The 18,815-nt window shown below is 41.3% G+C and overlaps 1 protein-coding gene across 1 annotated transcript; it reads right to left on the reverse strand.

Moving 5' to 3' along the window:
• Positions 1-18,360, reverse strand: ITIH4 (inter-alpha-trypsin inhibitor heavy chain 4). The gene is made up of 22 exons (XM_083869769.1): positions 18,228-18,360; positions 16,075-16,235; positions 15,554-15,658; positions 14,120-14,282; positions 13,933-14,043; positions 13,720-13,848; positions 12,737-12,853; positions 11,978-12,146; positions 10,893-11,009; positions 9,270-9,451; positions 8,681-8,863; positions 7,997-8,136; positions 7,237-7,385; positions 6,737-6,769; positions 6,378-6,425; positions 5,637-5,690; positions 5,275-5,313; positions 4,697-4,810; positions 3,898-4,072; positions 2,403-2,557; positions 1,625-1,727; positions 1-1,138 (listed from the first exon to the last, which is right to left on the reverse strand). The coding sequence occupies exons 1-22, from the start codon at positions 18,300-18,302 to the stop codon at positions 1,063-1,065; spliced, it is 2,598 nt and encodes an 865-aa protein (XP_083725895.1). The 5' UTR covers positions 18,303-18,360; the 3' UTR covers positions 1-1,062.
• Positions 18,361-18,815: the final 455 nt, after the last annotated feature.

The raw sequence follows: 18,815 nt of genomic DNA on the forward strand, positions 1-18,815 counted from the left end.
TTACACAGTTTGTTTTAGTTTATTGACTTTGGCAAGAAATTGTTTCTCTTTTAGTACACTGCTTTAAAATAAAAAGGTTTTTTCAGTTATTTATTATTGGCAGGATAGAAAGCAACTTCTGTTAAACTGCCTACAATGCTGCCATATTTATGGGTTCAAAGATACAAAGGAACTGGAATTCTAAACCAAAATCATTTTGGAATTAAAACTTACAAAAAGCAGAAGACTGAAACTACAGCTTGGATTTCATGAGCAGAGGCTGCTCTGTGTGTGTTTACTCTGCAGTGTTACCTCTGTGCACAGCAGGTTGGGTTTCAGATGTTCATTATTTGTAAAACGTCTTCCAATGTTTGCAAAATGTATGAAATAGTGCCAAAAAAAGCTGCTAACTTTTGGGGTGGAAATGCTGTGTTTTGCAACCAGCCAATGGCTGTTCTGCAGAGGTTTTCAAAAGGAGCCTCAGAGACTTTTGCGACAAAGAACTGGACCACAGCTGGTGTGGGTTTCCATGGCACACACAGCCCCATTCACTACTGATTTCATAAGCTTTGCATGGTCTGACAGAACAACCTCCAAGAGAACCCTAATACAGCAATAAAATAGAAAATGAGAGACATGGTAAACTAATACTGCCTCAAACTTCATGGTGTTTTCACAAAATCCATGGTTCAAGAACACCACCACCATAACAGGGTAAAGTTTTAGAAATCTGTTACTGTTTGCATGACACATTTCTTGGCATGGACGATGTCACTACTGATTTTTATTTGGAAACCTAAGTCCATGTGTCTGTATCAAACTGTTAGCTGATAATGTCAGTTTTATTTAGTTCATCCACATAAATCTTCAACAACAATACCATATTATGAATTAGAAATAATTTTCAAATATCAAGGAAACACGCACCATCATCTCTTGAAAGTATAATTATTTCAAGGTAAAATATTTGTGACACATATAAAGCAACAGTAAGGCTCTAACTGTCTGGTTTTCTTGGTGAAAGTATCAAAAATACTTGGAAGAGCTTCATTTGCATAATTTTCTTCACAGATTTCTTTTTTTCTAGGGAGTTAGATTTATTGACCAGCAGGAAACAGTTTCACTGTCTGACTCGAGCCTGTAATCTTTCTTGTACAACCTGAAATGAAATCAAAACAAGAGAAATTGTGATAAATCAAAGGGCAGGGCCAGAACTGTCCTGATGTGCAGATGGCACCAGGAGTCAGAGACCTGTGTGGGCAGAGATGCACCTCAGCACTGCCAGGACCTGCACACTCACAGCATTTCTTCCCCATCACAGATGTGTGCTAAAAGCATTTGAAGGATAGAAAATTTTTCTCATGGTAAATCCAACTGAGGAAATACCCTCCCTGCCCTGTCCAAGAAAACAATGCAAGCTGTACCCCCAGGGGTAATTATTTCCCCCAATGAAATAGCAGCCTTGAGCCCTGTAGCATCACTTAAACAACAAATGCAGGCTGTTGGAGAAAAACTAAAATGCAAGTATTACACCAAAGAGGTGCGTGTCCTTACAAACACTCCCTCAGTGTCATTTCTTTTGATCTCTGGTATTTGCTGATAAAATACATCTCAAAGCACAAACAACCCCCCACATATCTGGTACCTGGAAACCTCATGCTCAGATCCAGACAGTCTCTGGCGTTTTTCCACATCTCTCTGATCATTGTCAGAGTTACTCCCAAATTGTGCTTTTGAATAAAATTGACCTAAGCAACAGACAGAGAAATTATTTAGAAATACAAACCAGCCAAGTGTTGCTATTTGTTTAAGCCAAATGGCAGCTCCTCCACCAGGAGAGCAGCTCTTCATCTCAGAAAACAAACCAAAGACCATGTTTAGAAAATTCCTGTTTCAGCTTTGATTTCCTGTTATTCCTAACACTCTCCACAAGAAGGTTCAGGCTTTCTCTGATGGTTTTTCACAATTATTTCTTCCTTGTGGCTTTTGGAATATGGAGCCTCTCCATTTGCAAACTTTCCAAATCAACTTCAACTTAGGCCCCACCAGGATTTTTGGAGCCAAGACATTCAGGAGCAGCTGGCTTTCATTTCCTAACCATGATTGTTTACAATTTTATGTCCATTATTTATAGTCTGTTATTTGACATCAAATTAATTTTCTGCATCAATCATCTCATTCCACAGCCCTGTTGAGGTTAAGCCCAACTATTATTTCTGTCTTATTTTAACATCTTCTAAACCCATAATGGGCTCCTTAGGGTTGTGCCACTGGTGAGTGGAACAGCACTGTGTTATGTGTGTTATGTTTCCAGGGTGAGACCTCCCCTCTGTGGGATTGCTGGGCAGTAGAAGTTAAATGTCCAAAAAGAATAAATTAAATGCACAGTTTCTCTTTGCTGCACAAATCCATAGGATACACACCCAGAACTCCAGTGACTTTGTCTGATAAGTAGTCGGTGTTCAAGAAGTAAAGCCCAAGGAGATCCTCTGGAAACCTGACCAAGGAGATTTTTACTGTGACCGTATCAGGAAGTGATGCTGTAACACTCCTTTCCTTTTCAACTGACACTGTCAGCCTAGGAAGTAAATGATGAAATTATTTCCAAGAAGAATGTGAAGAAAGAATGTGTATTTAACTAACTAACATTAATTAGCCAAAATAATTTCATTTTTGCCTTTTATCTCTTTGCAATTGCATTTTTCCCTGATATGTTTGTAATCATTTTTAAGCTAGAAAATATTGAGTAGAATATCTTTTCTCTCTGTGCTGCACAACAAGTCTTGCAAATATACCAGGGGACAATGTTTTGCTGGTGAATACACCTTATTATCCATAATGACAACAAATGCTTGCATGGGAAAAAAATTATCACCATTTTAATGAGAAAAAAGGTAGACTAATAAAATAATTCAATCTTTTTAATGAACTAGTCAAATTTTTAAATTTTTTTTTTATATTTCACGAGTTTTTCAGACCTTGCCTTTCTTCTGACCCACTAATGTTATTGTGATCCCAGGTGGGCTTGCAGAACACAAATGTCACTGTCATTTTGCTCCCTGCGGAGAGTTAACAAGGCTACCCCCGAAGTGCTGATGCAAGGGCTTGAGTGCTGGATTGAAGCAGGAGGATCATTCTGCTTGGCAAATTATACTGGGACATAAATCCAGGCAGTTCTTGGCTCTGTTTGTATTACAAGAATAATTGAAAGCAGTTGTTGTAGGACTTGTTATTGTCTAGAACTGTGTGTGGGTGTCCTGTCTGCCCCAGGCCAGCAGGGGATCCTTGTGGAGACTAATTCCAGCAATATAAAAAGGCTGGGGAAATTCAGCTCTTCCTTGTGGTACTGAAGGATCCTGCTCTAATTACTCTAACAAATAAAACTGTTTTTAAAGCATCCCTTCTCCTCCAGTGGACATTTAGTTACAGACAGCTATTCCAATGCGTTATGCCTGCCCATAAAAAATGTCAGCTTCCCAGATGGGAGTTATTCCTTAAAACTGAGGAGGAAGAAAACCCCAGCCTGGGTGTGGAGCCAAGTGCTGTATAAAAGGGACAGTAAATGTCAAAGCCATCACTTGACAGTGCTGGCTCTGCCCTGGAGGAACACAAAGTGGCTGCTGGTGGCACCAGGCTACTCTGCATGGCTCCTTTCCTTTGGAACATAAATACATGAACAGCAGGCAGTTGTTCTGGTTCTCTTTACACAGGCATGGAGAATTAAAATCAAACTTATTTTCTTCTCAAAATTTGAAATGAGGGATTATGAAGATACCCTGCTGCTACTCACTCTGATATACTTGCTGGAGAAGGACATTTGGAAGCACTAACTTCAGGTAAATGGGAAAGTAGAGGCCTGAATGAACAAAGATCTGACACATTTTCAAGTTTAGGAAAGGACAGAGAGGTGTTTCTTACCCCTGGATGGTGGAGGAGGCTGACTTTGTCCATGACAGCCAACTGTTCTTGTTATTGTGGCTCAGAAGGATTGCATGAGTGGAGACATGGATTTCCACAGGGGGATTCACATAGTTAATATCGAACTGCACAAAGTGATTTATTCCATCTCCAAGTTTCCCCGTCACAGTGAGTCCTTTAATAAAAATTTGTCGGGTGATTCTTCTCTTATGGTGCCAGTGATCTTAATAAACCTTGCTCCAATTTTATTACTGAAATGACTCCAGGGTCTCAAATCTAGTTTTGAGGCATTTCTGGATTTCAGCTCCACATGCCCCAAGACTGTGGTGGGGTCACTAGAGCTTGTTTAACCCCATGCTTCCACCTCCTGCACAGAGGTGTCTCTGTTCCATAATTAGAGCAGGTTCCTGGTGCCCAGGCCATGGCTCCTCAAGGACAGGAGCACAGTAAATCTGCTGTGCATCCAGAGCATGTGCACACAGGGACCAGGAGGTTTAAGGTCTTTGCATCCTCTAAAGCCCCAAGGGCTGGGTAGGAGAAAACCCTAAGGACTGAGGAGGATGTGACACCAGGAGGAGAGGGTGACCCTCAGCCAGACCCGTGAGAAGTGCCTCCAGCTGTTGCACCATTAATATTGCCTAACAGAAAAGCACAATTTACCACAGCCTCTCTGGTCAGTGCAAGGCAGCAGGTGTGAGATGGTTCTTCATGAGAGGAGGTTATTCCTAAAAACACCAACTGCACTCACAGACTCAGTGACTCTCCTTGTCTTGGTACAGGGGTAATGTGGCTCACTCACCTTGCTCTGGATCTGACAGCAGGGGGACAGAGGTTCGTGCACTTTTAGGAATATTTAAGCAGATTCTTTCATTTCGTGTGGGTAATTGCAAGAGACGTTGTGGATGTTCATTGGCTGAAAAGACAGAAGAAAAATATCAGGAACAAAAAAAATCTACCCTGTGCCCTAGAGAGGCACAGCAAAAATAATTTATAGATTTATACCTTAAGCAGCAGTTATAGCTTTTATAGGATAGAATTAAGAACAAAGTAATAATTGTTGATAAGCACACCCAGACACAGCATCTTGATATGAATGAAAGCAACAGATTTTAAATTTAGAATTTACTCAGAACAACGAGCCCTTAAAAAGGCTTAGGCTGAAGATTTGTTATGCTGCATTTCTTATATCCTCAAGCCAGAGAGGTCTTCTCATGGAACACAGGAATGTTTTCTACTTAAATGGAAAGAACTAGCCAAGGTTTGCAAGAAGAGGTAAAAGATTTTCACAGAGTTGGTGCAGTCAGAAAAAGCATTGTTGCATGAAGAAGTGTACATTACTGTTACATTAATAATTGAAATTGGATGTGTGTCACTTACCAACAGGTTGTGCTCTTTTGGCATCTCTGGACCTGGAAACTGAAATAGTTAAAATTAGTAAAAAGAGTTTAATGAAACATTTTTCTCTAAGTCAGCTGATGAACCAGGACAAATGCTGGACAGAAACTTTTCAGCAGAGCTCTTCACTGATGATTACAGAGAGCCTTGCCTAAGACAAAATGTCCCAAAGGGGGTAAAAAGCACAACATCCAGTGCCTGTTTCTCTCAGGATGGACCATGCCATGGGCCTGTGCTCAGCTGGAGCTGTGGGAGGGTTTAGAGCTGCATTTTAGAGGGTCACTGGGCAGTGCTGAATGCAGCACACCCAGCCCAGCCTCCCTGACCCCAGTGTGAGCAGTTACCTGCTGACGGCATCCTCCTGTGGCCACGAGTGTGGATCCCAGAGTGCATTCGAGCTGAAAGAAAAGGGTTTCCCAAATGTTCTGTTGCTTTGGGTTTATGCCTTGCACCTTCCTCCCCACCCTTTGAAACAGGCAATCTGTCCTGCTTATTGCCCACTGCTTTTTCTAGATACCCCCAGACTGGTGAATTATTTTGTTTTTACATTCATTTCTTTCAGCTAACTAATATATACTTTTCCAGATCTTTCACATTTATTTTCAGGAGGTATATTTTTTTTATTTCTGAAAAGGGACCAAGGTTGTTTTCAAAAATGTATAGTTTATTATAAAATATCTGTGGACTGAAACACATACAATAAAAACTAAATTGTATATCAAGTGGGCATCTCCAATCCAAATGCATTTATTAGAATAAGGTTGCTATGACCCTACAAATGAAATGAACCTCATAGAATTATTCTGAAGAGAAACAAAGAAGTACTTACCAGGAGATGACCCACTTTTAAGAAACAAAAGAGAGTATGATGTATGAGTATTACTCATGATTGCATCACATGCCTTACATGAGTGGTTCTGCTATTGAAATCCCCAGCACCACTTTGAGAGAGGAAACCTCCAAAGACAGGGCAGCATTGTGATTCCCTCAATACATTTCTGTGAAAGGACTAGAGCAAAACTAAGGTCCTTCACCTATAAAATTCTTGTTCACATAAGTGCAGTTTCCAGAGAGGAAAAAAATACCTGAATCATCCTCAGAAAGCATTCTTGAGCTGAATCTTTTGAAAGATGCTTCACACATGATAGGAAGAAGCAGAAAAAAAATCATTAACACCATTGACTTGAAGAACTACTTTTCCTCAAAAGCATAGATTATTTTGACCTTTGAGATATTCTGAATGGAAGACTTTCTCCCTTTGACCCTGTTATCTACCCAAAACCTGCACAGACTGTAGCAGGCATTGCTTACAATTTACTTCACACATTTTTTCAAATCTCAGATACTTCCCTCTATAGAACAACCACCATGAATTATTTTGTTTGTTTAGTTTTTCTATTAGAGACTATGAAAATAGGCTACTGGAAAAGAAGAAAACATTTACCTCCTACTAGAAGACTGCTGGGCTTCTCATTATCTGTCAAGAGGAAGAGGGACAGATGAATGTCATAGAGTCAACACTGAATTACTTCACCCCTGTGTACCAGCAAACTGGGACAAGGGCTTCAGGTGATGAGGTTTTTGTGTTAAAGGATGGGTATATAGAGCACTTGCAAAACTCTGACTGAGGCCATGCTTTCCCCCATGCATTCATTTTTCCACTTACATGCTACAGAAAAAAGTGTGGAATTGTCAGGAATATAACAGTAATAGCTATTAGACTACCTTTAGTTAATATTTAAACAAACTATTTTCCATTTCAATTGTAGTGCCTGTTTCATCACTTCACCTTTAAAAAAAATCCTGTATGTTTTATTTTGAAAGGAAGCCAATCCCTGAACTCCTGCCTCCAATTTGCCTCGTTATATCACTATCAAATGAGCCCAAGTGGAAGTCAACACAAATGAATCAAGAAAGCAGAGTTTTTCAGAGGGTTGTTTTTACCAGCCTCGGTGGGTTTGTTTGCCAGCTCCTCCTGCTGCTGGGGTTTGGTGACCACCATGGAAGTGAGGGGTGTGACAAAGCTGTACCGCAGGGACAGATCCAAGGCTTGGGCATCCAGGGCCTTCTGGTCCTCTTCTTGGGCTGAAATACTAAAGTCTGTGTTAATGATGAAGCAAAATGTGTAGAGACTCTGAACAAATCACCTTCAGATTCCTTTACATATTAGCTGTGTCTCCAAAGATATTTATTATTGAAGGGTCAGTGGTCTTATGGGGATAACTCAGCTGTTCATGTGCCTGAAATTATGGAAATGCTTAATTCTTTGCAACGCTGGAGCCTAGGTTTGGTTTAAATACATAGAAGTAATACATACATGATCTATGAAGTGTCTTATGGACATCCATATTGTTCTATTCCCTAGCTGTTGCCATTTCCTCATCTACAGACAATATTTCTGGTTATGCAAGAAGAGCTCAACACAATCCATACAACTGAAATCTATCATAGTAATTTAATGAAGAATGTGTTACATACTATGTTCATATGTATGAAATTGAATGTTGTAGTGCTACCATAAACTGAAAGGCACTTCAATGTTCATCATACAGTAATGTAGTATTCTCCCAGTATCTTATGGGTTTGATACTGTCTGGAGAAATTTTTCTGTTTCTTTGTATTTTCTGATCATATCATTTGTGAATGAGGAATTTGTGTTTTGAGCAGTTAGAAGTTTGTTATGTGAAGCATTAAAATCACTTACGCTTCTTCCAGAAGCTGCTGAATGGTCAAGTAAGCCCAGAGTCTCTCTATGAAATTCCCAAAGATATATCTTTGATTTTGGAACACTTGCTCCTTCTCTTTCACATTTGCTTCTTCCTTAAGAGTCAAGTTACTCATGTGCTGAAGTGGGAGAAAAATGACCATTAAAAGACTCCAGACTTCATTTATAGTCACATTATTAGACTTAGAAGAATATATTTCAGTACCAGTTGTTCTTCAATTTTTTTCTTTCCCTTTGGAAAATGCAACTACAAAGTATCTAAAAAGCATGTACTTTAGATATGTATTTCTGGACTTGAAACAATGATGGAAAAATGAGGTAATTAAATTCTATTTCAGCATTTTTGAGATCAATAATTGAGATTTCCTACTTCAGTGCAACAATAGAAACCTAAAAGGTCTTAAAAGGCCAAAATATTTGGATTTTGTTAAAGAATCAACAAAATTGAATTAAAATTGGTGTTTGCTTATTTGTGGATATTCTTCAAATTCAAGAGAGGGTAATTTTAGCAAATAATCTGAGAGTTCAAACAATGGGAAAAGAGCTGAATGCCCAAATGTAAAGAACGTATACTAAACATGAAACACTTCTTGAAGCCTCCTATTGTGCCACGAAAGACAGAAGGGAGAGATGTTTTTCACAATTAGTAAACTAAACACTTACTGACTGAGCTTTAATTTCCACTGGCAAAAGATCCAGCTCATTGCTGACTTTTCCAGACACTATAATTTCAGATCCTTCAAAAAGCAGCTTGAAATTGTTCTTGGTTAATCCTTCAATGGAATTTTCTGGATACTGCATTTCAATTTGCATTAATATTGGGGTAGCCACTTCTTGATAAAAGCCCTAAAGAAAAGTAGTGAGACAGAGAACACACACAAATGACATCAAAATTATGCAAAGTAATATGTTGAATGTCTAAAGCCCCCTTAAAAAGCTTTTTCTTTAGCAGTGCAAGACTACTGCAAAGTCAGAAATTGTCCACTTCCCCTGGGCAATTTCTCTTTTTACAGCACAGAAATACGTAAGTTTCTCAGTTTGTCTGAATGTGGCTGATTTGATGACTTAGTACCATGGATATGTGGAGGGTACAAACCCTCAGATACCCCAAAATTGCCTTTCTCCCTCCACTAAAGTAAAAGGTAAACTCAACCGCAACATTTCATCTTGGAAAATCTGTGATTTTGCTGCCAGGACTAGACATAGGCTGTAGCTGATAGATGGTTTTCCTGGCACATTCCTTACTCCTGACCTGCAGCTGCAGGGCTGCATCAGCATTTTCATAGATACGCCGTGCTACTCCTCCATTGCTCAGGGCCATTTTCTCCAGGAATTTATAACTGACATCAAACCCAAAGCCAAGGCAGAAGAGAGCATATTTCCCATTGATTGCTTTCTGAACGTTTTCTTGAATTACTTCCACTCTTCTCTCACCTGTAAATGAAACAAAAACACCATTGTGGGTTTGGGTCTTTTCAAGTGCAAAAAGACTGCAGCAGGTTAATGGAAAATTCTGCCTGAAGTTTTTAAAAACGATTCAGAATAAAATACTAAAAAGATAGGGGATAGAATGCTGGTAATTGAATTGGAAATGAAAGCGTAACTCTGCATATGGAGTGCCAGAACATGATTCTCCCCCTGAATGACTTTTACTAGGTTTTACTGATGTTGTCATGGCTAAGTGCAAAATATTTTCTAGGATTACAGGGCCAAAGGAGGATTTTAGTACAGAAGAGACACACACTACAAGTTAACAACACAAGGGATGGATACACTTCATCAAGCATTCAAAAGACAAGTACCATCCATAAAAATTATGTGTGTCAATTCAGAGAAGAATGGATTGGTTAATGGTGCAATTCCAACAAACTGCCAGTGAACTCAGCCATGCTTCTCTCCCAGCTCCTTTGTGTGACAGAGGGAAAAGATTTTCACACCATCATCTTACCCCATTTGAAAAGCTGCTGATGGCAATGTATGGAGAACTTCTCCATCAGCATTTCCAGGCAGAAACTGTCACTGCCTGTAGCAATATCATGGGAGCAGATTTTTCCCTTTCAGCTGTTCTGCTAGGGAAGGCAGTGTATGCCATAATGCCTGACACACTCCGTCTTGAGTTCTAACTGCTGGATGTGGGGAGCACTGGAAATTTACTGTGGCTGTGCTGGGGAGGCAGCACTGTGGGCTGAATTTTATTTAAAAACCCAAACAAAATCAACAAACCCCAAGGAAGAATACCTCACACAGTCTAAAAAGCAGACTGATCTTATTAAGGACTTACAGATGAACTAATATTGCTGGCCTCAGAGTGATGCTGGTGCTACACAAAACTAAGACAACTCCTGTTCAAGACAAGGGAGTTTGTGCCATTGTACTGGGATTTGTTGCTTATTTCACCTGATATTTCAATCTCAATCCTTTGGTTTGTGCTGTCACAGCTGATCATTAATTAAGACATGGCAAAAGATACAGAACAAGAAGCAGCTTGAAAATATCTCAAGTTTGAGGCACAGAGGGTGAAGAAGCACAAAGCAAAATCTCTCAAATAGGACTGTGCACAGTATCTGCAAAATGCCCATGTTTTTTCTCTAGGTATTTTACTTTTCTGTTTCAGCTGTGCCTGGAGTATCTCCAATTCCCATGAGTTTATAAACTGGGAAGCCAATGGTGTGCAGCAAAACAATTCCCAGCTGAAGGGTGTGCAGTCACAGGCAGGCTCTGCCATCACTCTCTCACAATCCCCCTCTCCAGATCCAGCAGTAGCTCAGCCTGCGTATTCCAAAGCTCTTCTAAAACACAAGGCTACGTCTAAAACATTGGGATGCAAGATAAAAAAACCCCAGGGGAGGGAGGGCTGAGCGCAGCATTCACTCACCAGAAGTGGGCTGGCCATCTGTCAGCAGAATGATCATGGAGACGCTGCGCTCCGGCAGCTGCTGGGCTTTGTCCAGCACGCCCACGGCAGCCAGCAGGGCACCATCGATGTCCGTGCCTGCAATGAGAGAGCAGGCACCGCTCATCTGAACAGAACCGGCTGCAGAGATTGCTGCCCTTCAGCTGCAGAGGCCCTGCTGCCTTGTTTAAAGTTTTCTGCAGGAAGTAATCCTTCCGAGAGAGAAGGATTTAGGGACTTAGCCTACTGGAGTTAATTACTGGGTGTTATATTGCAGTGGCAGTGCCGGAGTATTCTTTTGGGAGCATTTTCCACACATATGTCATGGGAAATACAAACATGTCTAGAGCCGTTAAAAAGTGCTTAAGTAAACACACTGTCATCTGTTAACCCATATTTAAGAAAAGTTTCCCTGCCTTTATACAGGAAGTCAGAGAAAAGAGCTGAGCATGGTGTTAGTGCCTGGGGTAAGGAAACTTTTTTAATAGCGACAGTGTAACATTAAAAGGAGACAGAGCCCTTGAGATGTGCTTAAAACTAAATAATAACACCAAGCACACTGCCTGATGCAACTGACATGCCACCTGTCTGTTTTGCCTGGGGTTTTTTTTCTGTGGGATTTCTTACAAGGGTGTACAACATTAGATGTGTTTTGTTTTGTTTTTTTTACAAGGGGACACTTGATATATTAAAAAAAAATCAGCAGATTGCTGTCAAATGTTGAGTGGATTGCCATTTTTATGCAGAAAAAAATGTGCTATCAAGGAATCTTCCAATTATCTCTGATAAAAATTGGAAACAAGACTCTGTGGCTTGTATGGTTCATAGACATGCTGTAAGCATCTTATATATATTATATAACTAGATCTATCTCATAATGTATTCACCAGTCTGTCCACTCACAGGCTTTCTTTCCTTCTTTCCCACTCATCACTTACAAGTCTTAAAAACTGACTTGGGTTGTAAGCACTGGTGGTAGCTCTGGGGCACTATATAACTAATAAAAATAATTATTTTCTAAGTAATTTTTTCCACTGGGTGCATCTTTTGGCTACAAGCACGTGTACCTCCCCTGGCAGTGAGAGTCTGCACCAAGGCTGCAGCACTGGCCATGTTCTCCTGGGTGGCTGGCAGTAAAGAGCTCTTCCACTCCACCACTTTGTTGTTGAAGGTGATAAAGCCAAAATGATCTTCTGGGCGGAGGTCCTGCAAAATCTTCAGCAGGGCATCCCTTGTCTGTTCCAAGGAGAAAACAATAATTTTGATTATTTCAACTCCTTTGCCAGATTTGGGATTTTGGGATTGAAATTGCAGTGTAACAAGCGGGTTCTCTACAGCTCAGTTTCAAATACTGCCCAATGCCTTTATTAAACCCTAGTGGTATGTTTTAGGTTGAGACAATCAGAAATAGATAATTCACTTAACTCACAGACACAAAATCCAACCTATGAGGGCTGTAGGGGGCTTGTCTGCTCTGAAGCAAAGCTACATACACAGCCATCAATAAACATAAAACAGGTAACAGATAAACTAACTCTCTAAGCCTCATTAAAGAAAAACATAAACACAAGGAGTTCTGCAAAGATACAGAAACCCCTCTCTGCCTTAATGTTTAGTACCCATGGAAACAGTTATGTCAGATAAGAGTTACTCTTTAATAATTTCAATCTGTGCATATATATTTTCAAGCATTTCTGTAATTTCTGAACATTTTGCTGTGTACAAAACAAGTATGTGTTTCCAGTGAAAAATTCTCAGTTGCTTCCTCAGAAGTCTGGGGGGGGTGTGCCTGCTGCTGACAGAGGTCATGCTTTGAGAAAAGTTACCTGTTCAATTTTTCTGCCTGTCATGGAGCCACTTCGGTCTATTACAAAGATGACATTTTTGGGAAGCACTGGCATTTCTTGGGGTGCAAAGTAATGGACAAAATACCCATTGACAATCTGAAATACAGAATGTGAAATCACCTATAAAAGTATGTCTAAAGAAATAAAGAATAAATCTTAACATTCTGGCATAGCAAGAAGTGGGGAGCATGCTCAGCATTCTGCTCTTCACGATAAGCCCAAATCAAAGAGCTTAAATTAAAGAAAGTAAAATGTATTTCCTAGCTGGAAGCAAGACTGTCTGTAGAGAGAAAATTACCACAGAGCAGCATGCATACATACATATATATTAGACACCTCAGTGCCATATGTGTGATATATGCATATTATCACTGTGTATCACATTACCTCTTTATCATTACCTATGAGTACATCTCAGCTGAATTACTGCCACCTTTTAGCACACCCGTGTATACTTCATTAGTGAAATGATATGGAAAATACTCTATTTTATTCCCTAGAATATGCATTTGTTCATAAATATTTGTTAAGTTTCTGCTGTATTTAGTTATGCCTCAGTTATCACAAAAAGCACAGAGACCAAGCATCATTTTAAGTTATATAAATCACATTCCTCTAAACTTCATTTACAAGAAGCCACAAATAACACTTTAGAGGAGCCAAAATAATAATAAAAAAGCGTGTAAAGAGACATCTATGAAATACCAATACAGAATTGGTATTTGAATAAAATTGGAAAGATTGATTTTTTTCCCCTGAGTGATCTTTTTTTTTGCAATATATCTAAGTGTCTCTAGGGATTTACCGAGTATCACCCTCAGTTCCTGCTGACCCTGGATTAACGGGAAGAGCTTTTCCTGTCATTCTTGGTGTTTCAAAGCAAGTGTTGCTGTTTTGCTGATTGCACTTCACATTCAGACTTATCTGTGGTCTGAAAGTGTTTTCGTTTCTATTTTTTTTACCTGTATATCACCTGCAGTGGCTTCTCTCTTAACATCATAACGCACAACAAAATCACCATTGAGGAGCGTTTCATCAAGTTCAGAATTTTTCTTCTGTTGATCTAGAGTTGGCTTAAATACAATATGAGCCTGCAAAGCAATCAGAACGAAATATTTAAAGCAATAAAACCTGGAGCTATCCCTGGCAGTAACCTCTGGCAGCTGCTGCTTTACCTTGGTTTCATTCTGCACTTTGGTGAGCGCCTCAGTTAACTCATTTGTCAGGAATGTGCTGTCTGTCTCCAAGAAGCGAATGCCCTGGGGCTCAAAGATGTGCACATCGATCTGGCAACAGAGAAGAAATCAGCATCAGCTTCTCAGAGGGAAGAAAACCCGCGGCACTGCTCCCTGCCCAGCTCACCGTGAAGTGCTTAACGAGCTGCTTGGGCTGGACATTGATGAGCAGCTCGTACTTCCTCAGCTGCCGCTTCAGCAGCTCCTCGTAGGTCAGCTCAAAAGTGACTTTGCTGGAGGCTGCGATGCTGACGGACACGTGGAACTGCTCCAGCTTTCTGTCTGTAATTCTAGGGGGGGTGGGGGGAAGAACAGGGATTTATCTCCTGCAGGGAGGGTTTCCTTGTGGTGGCCAAGAGTTTGTGAAGTGTGCAAAATAAAGGCCAAGGGGACACATGGGATTAAAAAAAAAAAAAAAAAAAAAAAAAAAAAAAAAAAAAAAAAAGTAGCAGTAAATATTGTTCATCCTTGAGAGGATTTTTAACATTGCAGGTGCTATTATGTACACCACATATATTACATTAATGTGTCACGAGTGCCAGCTGAGATATGGAGCAGAAACCCCTACATGCCTCAGACTGAAGACCTGTGAAGCACAGAGTAAATACACCCTGAAACTGTGATATCTGTTCAAGTGCCATGGTCCTCTGTGCTTGCAAGGAAGCAGACTCAGCACTGAGCATCATCCCAGTGTGGCAAGGTGCTCTTGAAGGGAGCCAGGCTGGATGGAGATCTGAGCAACCTGAAAGGTGTCCCTGCCCATGGCGGGGGGCTTGGAACCAGATGATCTTTAAGGACCCTTGACCCTGAGATTGAATTGGTCAGAGCATGGTGCTAGTAACATTGTGGTTGTTGGTTCAATCCCTCTATAGACCATTCACTTAAGGTTTGGAGTTGAGGATCCTTGTAGATCCCTTTCAAGAACATTCTGTGATTCAGTGATTCTATGACAGCAAGTCCCAAGGAACTGCTAAACAGGGATGCTTCCTACTGGGGCCCATTGCAGAATCACCTATAAATCATATATATGTGAATTTATAGATAGGTAAAAAAATAATTATGTATATATATACACACATATATACACAAAGACACATTATCCCTCCCACCAAGAAGCCAAGCTTGATTTTCACATTTGTCCCCACTGAGATGTGGCTGTGTCCAGGGTTTCATCTGCCCCCAGCCAAAAGGAGGCCAAGGAGGGGTGTTGGAGCAGCCTTGTGCAGAATAGCAACATACTGTTGTATTTCTCTGGGGAATGGTTTTTCCCCTTGGAACCCCTGAGGTCTGTAACCGTGTACTTTGACCCTTCCTTCTTTTCTTGACCTCACTGGCTGAGGTCCAGCTATCTTTTCCTGAGCAGGAGACTACATAATGCCCTGTTCTTCCTTGTTCATCCTTTTTCCCCCCCAGAAGCCTTTGAGAATAAACGCCTCGGAATAATTCCAGAGAAGAGCCTCTTTTGAAATCTTTTGTCCCTGAGATATTCCTCCAAAGCCTCTCAAAGAACTGAGCTAGCAAAGGAGCCCTGGGAGGCAGGCAGAGGGATATATCAACATACTTGACGAGGCCAGCACTCTGTCCCTGCGAGACTGCCGTGTCATACTTGTTCTGAGCAGCAGCTTTCTCCTTTATTATTCCTGGGTATACTTCACCATCCATGGACCTGTTTGGTTTCCATAAAAATTAATTAATATTAGAAGGAATGCACTGGGGAAAGGAACTCCACAGAAGATTTTGGTAGCTCTCTGGGCGTGATCAAGGGACACTCTTTCCTCCCAAATCCCTCCCCACCCAGGAGGAGGCCAGGAGTCACCACCACAACACAACCCTTGTGCTTGCAGAGTCTTGAGGAGGTTGGAGCAGGAGAAACACCACCACTGAACATGTCTGTTACCCACCCAGTGCAGCATACAGCCTGACCCTGGACACCTCTTTTCTATTTGGCTGCCTACTACTTAGCCCCACAGAGCATTTTTGCTGAGGACCCTCTTTGTGTTCTTTGCCCAGAGGCTCCCGAGCAGAAAGATGAATCCCCCTCAGAGCTGCCTCCTTGACACTGCAGAGAAGGACTGATCTTACATGGAGAAGTTGGTGATGAAGGCTGTCTTAGGTATCTTCACTTCAAAGGTGGCCTCTCGGGACTCATTGGCTCGGTTGACAATTCTGCTGGTGATGACAGTGTGAGCAAATCGTGATGTGACCTTGCAGTCCACATGGAGGCTGTAGATTTCAATATCATGCTGGAAAAAAAAAAATAAATAGACTGAGACAGAAACACCCAGGTTTTGCTCCCAAGCCATCCTTACCTGGATGTTGCTTTTGGAAAAGTTTGATGAAGGAATGAACTCTTAGAAAGCCTGGCTGGAACTGGGGAGGGGATTGTTCTGAACCAGTCTGCTTATTCCCGTCTCAGCAGCCACAACCACTTGCACCTTGCAAAACCTGAAAACCTGCAGCTACATCTGCATTCTGCTGTCCCACAGAAGCTTCTGTTGAACCTTTTACTCTCTTTGGGGTACAGTGAAGCTGCTGCTGCATCACCCCAGTGCATTGCCCAAGATTTTCCTCAGGAAGATCAGAAGCCTCTTTAAGCCTGACCCAGGGAAGGCCCCTGTTTTTTGTGCAACTGTTTATTTCCATCCCAGCTGTTGACTTTGCTGCCTGTTTTCCAGTGTGCTACCTTGTGTCCCACAGGATGTTTAGCCACCTTGAAACCTTGCATGAGCTCCCACTCACTGGTTGCACAAGCAGAGATGCCCTTTGAGCATTCATGTTTCTTCTGGTCTGCTTCTTCCAGGACCCCTGATGCCCAAAGGAGGAGGGAACCATTCTGGAGCTGCCTGGGACACCCTAGAGGGTGGCTGGACTGAGAACTGCCTGGAGCACCTACATGGACATCTCCTTTTGTATTTGGGATGTCTCTCTAAAGGTCCTACCCATGTTCCAGCAGTGGCACTAAGAAAGGCTGATCACCAGTCTTGCAACAGTCCAAGAGCTGATTAAAATAAAAAAGCTCAGCATCAGAGCATATCATTGCACTTCTGTTTGTACTTTTCCAGCCTCCAAGTCTTTTGAATGGCTAATTGTTCTTTAGCTATTTTGATAATTAATCTCCTATACTTTTCTTCCCAATTAATACCATCCAGTGGCCTCTTCTCAGTTAGGACACTGGCTGAAATTCAAAAGTTTGCTGCCTTGCCATACTCAAACCTGCCCATGGCACATTCAGAGCGAGGTTATGCCATAAGGAACACCAAACCACAAGCTGTGGCTCACTGGGACAGCGTAGGCACTTGATGGCAATTGCTGCCCACTGAAGATACTTCCAACGCAGGAGGAGCTTGTCCTGTGCAAAATTTACCTGGCGCAGAATCTACTCTGCTGCTACATGTCCAAGGGATGCTGCAGGGAGGAGGACCTGGATCTCCTGCAATCGCCCAGCCCTAACAGCATTTTAGGCCATGGCCAGCACAAACCAGGCTCAGGGGGATGCAGCATTGGGAGAAGCTTTGCTGTGCTCCTGGTGAAGGAAGCAGAGAGGAGCAGCCCCAGGCACGTACCCAAAAGCAAAGGCACTGTGGGCCCACATATCCTATCCATGGCTTCCTGCAGAGCCCTCGGCTACCCCTGCACAAGGCTGGCCCTGGCCCCCAACACCCACCTGCATTTCAGTGCCCCTTTGCACTTTTCTGAATAGACATGATGGACAGAGAAACCTTCTGACTTAAAGCTTCCTCTTCCTCTCTAATATTGATGTTTTTACAATGCCACTAGTCACCACTATGATGGTACAAAACAGAGTTTGCTCCTCTACACAGTGCAAATAACTTTCTACTTCCCTCTCTTCCATTCCATTTTTACTATTAAATACTCATCAGAAATTTCCTGGCACTGCATAGTGCTTGCTTGGTCCTGTGTCAAGATCCAAACCTCATCCAATTGCTAAAGCAGAGCTACTGATCTCTCAAGCTTGGTTTCTTATATCCCAAAGGAAGAGCATGATCAAAAACATCTGCAAGTGCCTCCTGCTACATTTGTACTATAACAGCCCAAACAAACAACCAAAAAGACCTTAAAAGTACCCAAAACTCTAAAATCTCAACACAATCCACCCAAGTCTCCCCAGGAGATGTTACCAGAGGAGTTACCTGCACTACCTGGCCAATTACCACAATACCACCATGTCAGCAAATGAGCAAATGAGATATTGATAATAAAAATAAAGCAAATACCTTTTGATCAATAGTTTCTGCTGATACTATGAGTGAGGAAAAGACCATCAATGCAAGCAATGTTTTCTGCTCCATTTTGGAAAGCCAAATTTTCAAATGAAATCTCTATTTATCTTAATCAGTTAATGAGTAACTTGTACTTGGGGATATCATGTAGACTTTGAAGAGACACAGAAATGTAATATTTACTGATTAAACATAGGTAAAACTTGGACTTGGTTAACGCTTATTATTCCAAAAGATCTTTGCTCTTAGACATTAAAATTTGAATGTTTCATAAAACATAAAATTAAGAAATCTCTATAATTTTTTTAAAAAATTAGATTTCACTGTGTCACATGAAATCACTCAGGCAGATGACTTGGTCTGTGCAACAAGCTGCAGGAATCTCTACCATGTTCCACAGTAATAATTTGAAAGAGCACACCCTTAACATTATCATAAGCACTTCAGAGATTTGGAAATTGCCAGGACAGGCAACATTCACATAAGATATTACAGCTGATGGCTTTTTCAGTCTTTGTACTTCCCTGCCCAACTGGCCATGAACCTTGGAAGGTAATGCCATTCATTGTCGTAAATTAACAC

Source organism: Zosterops lateralis (genome assembly GCF_965231275.1).
Source record: "Zosterops lateralis genome assembly, chromosome: 11".
In the NCBI taxonomy this organism is placed as follows: domain Eukaryota; kingdom Metazoa; phylum Chordata; class Aves; order Passeriformes; family Zosteropidae; genus Zosterops; species Zosterops lateralis.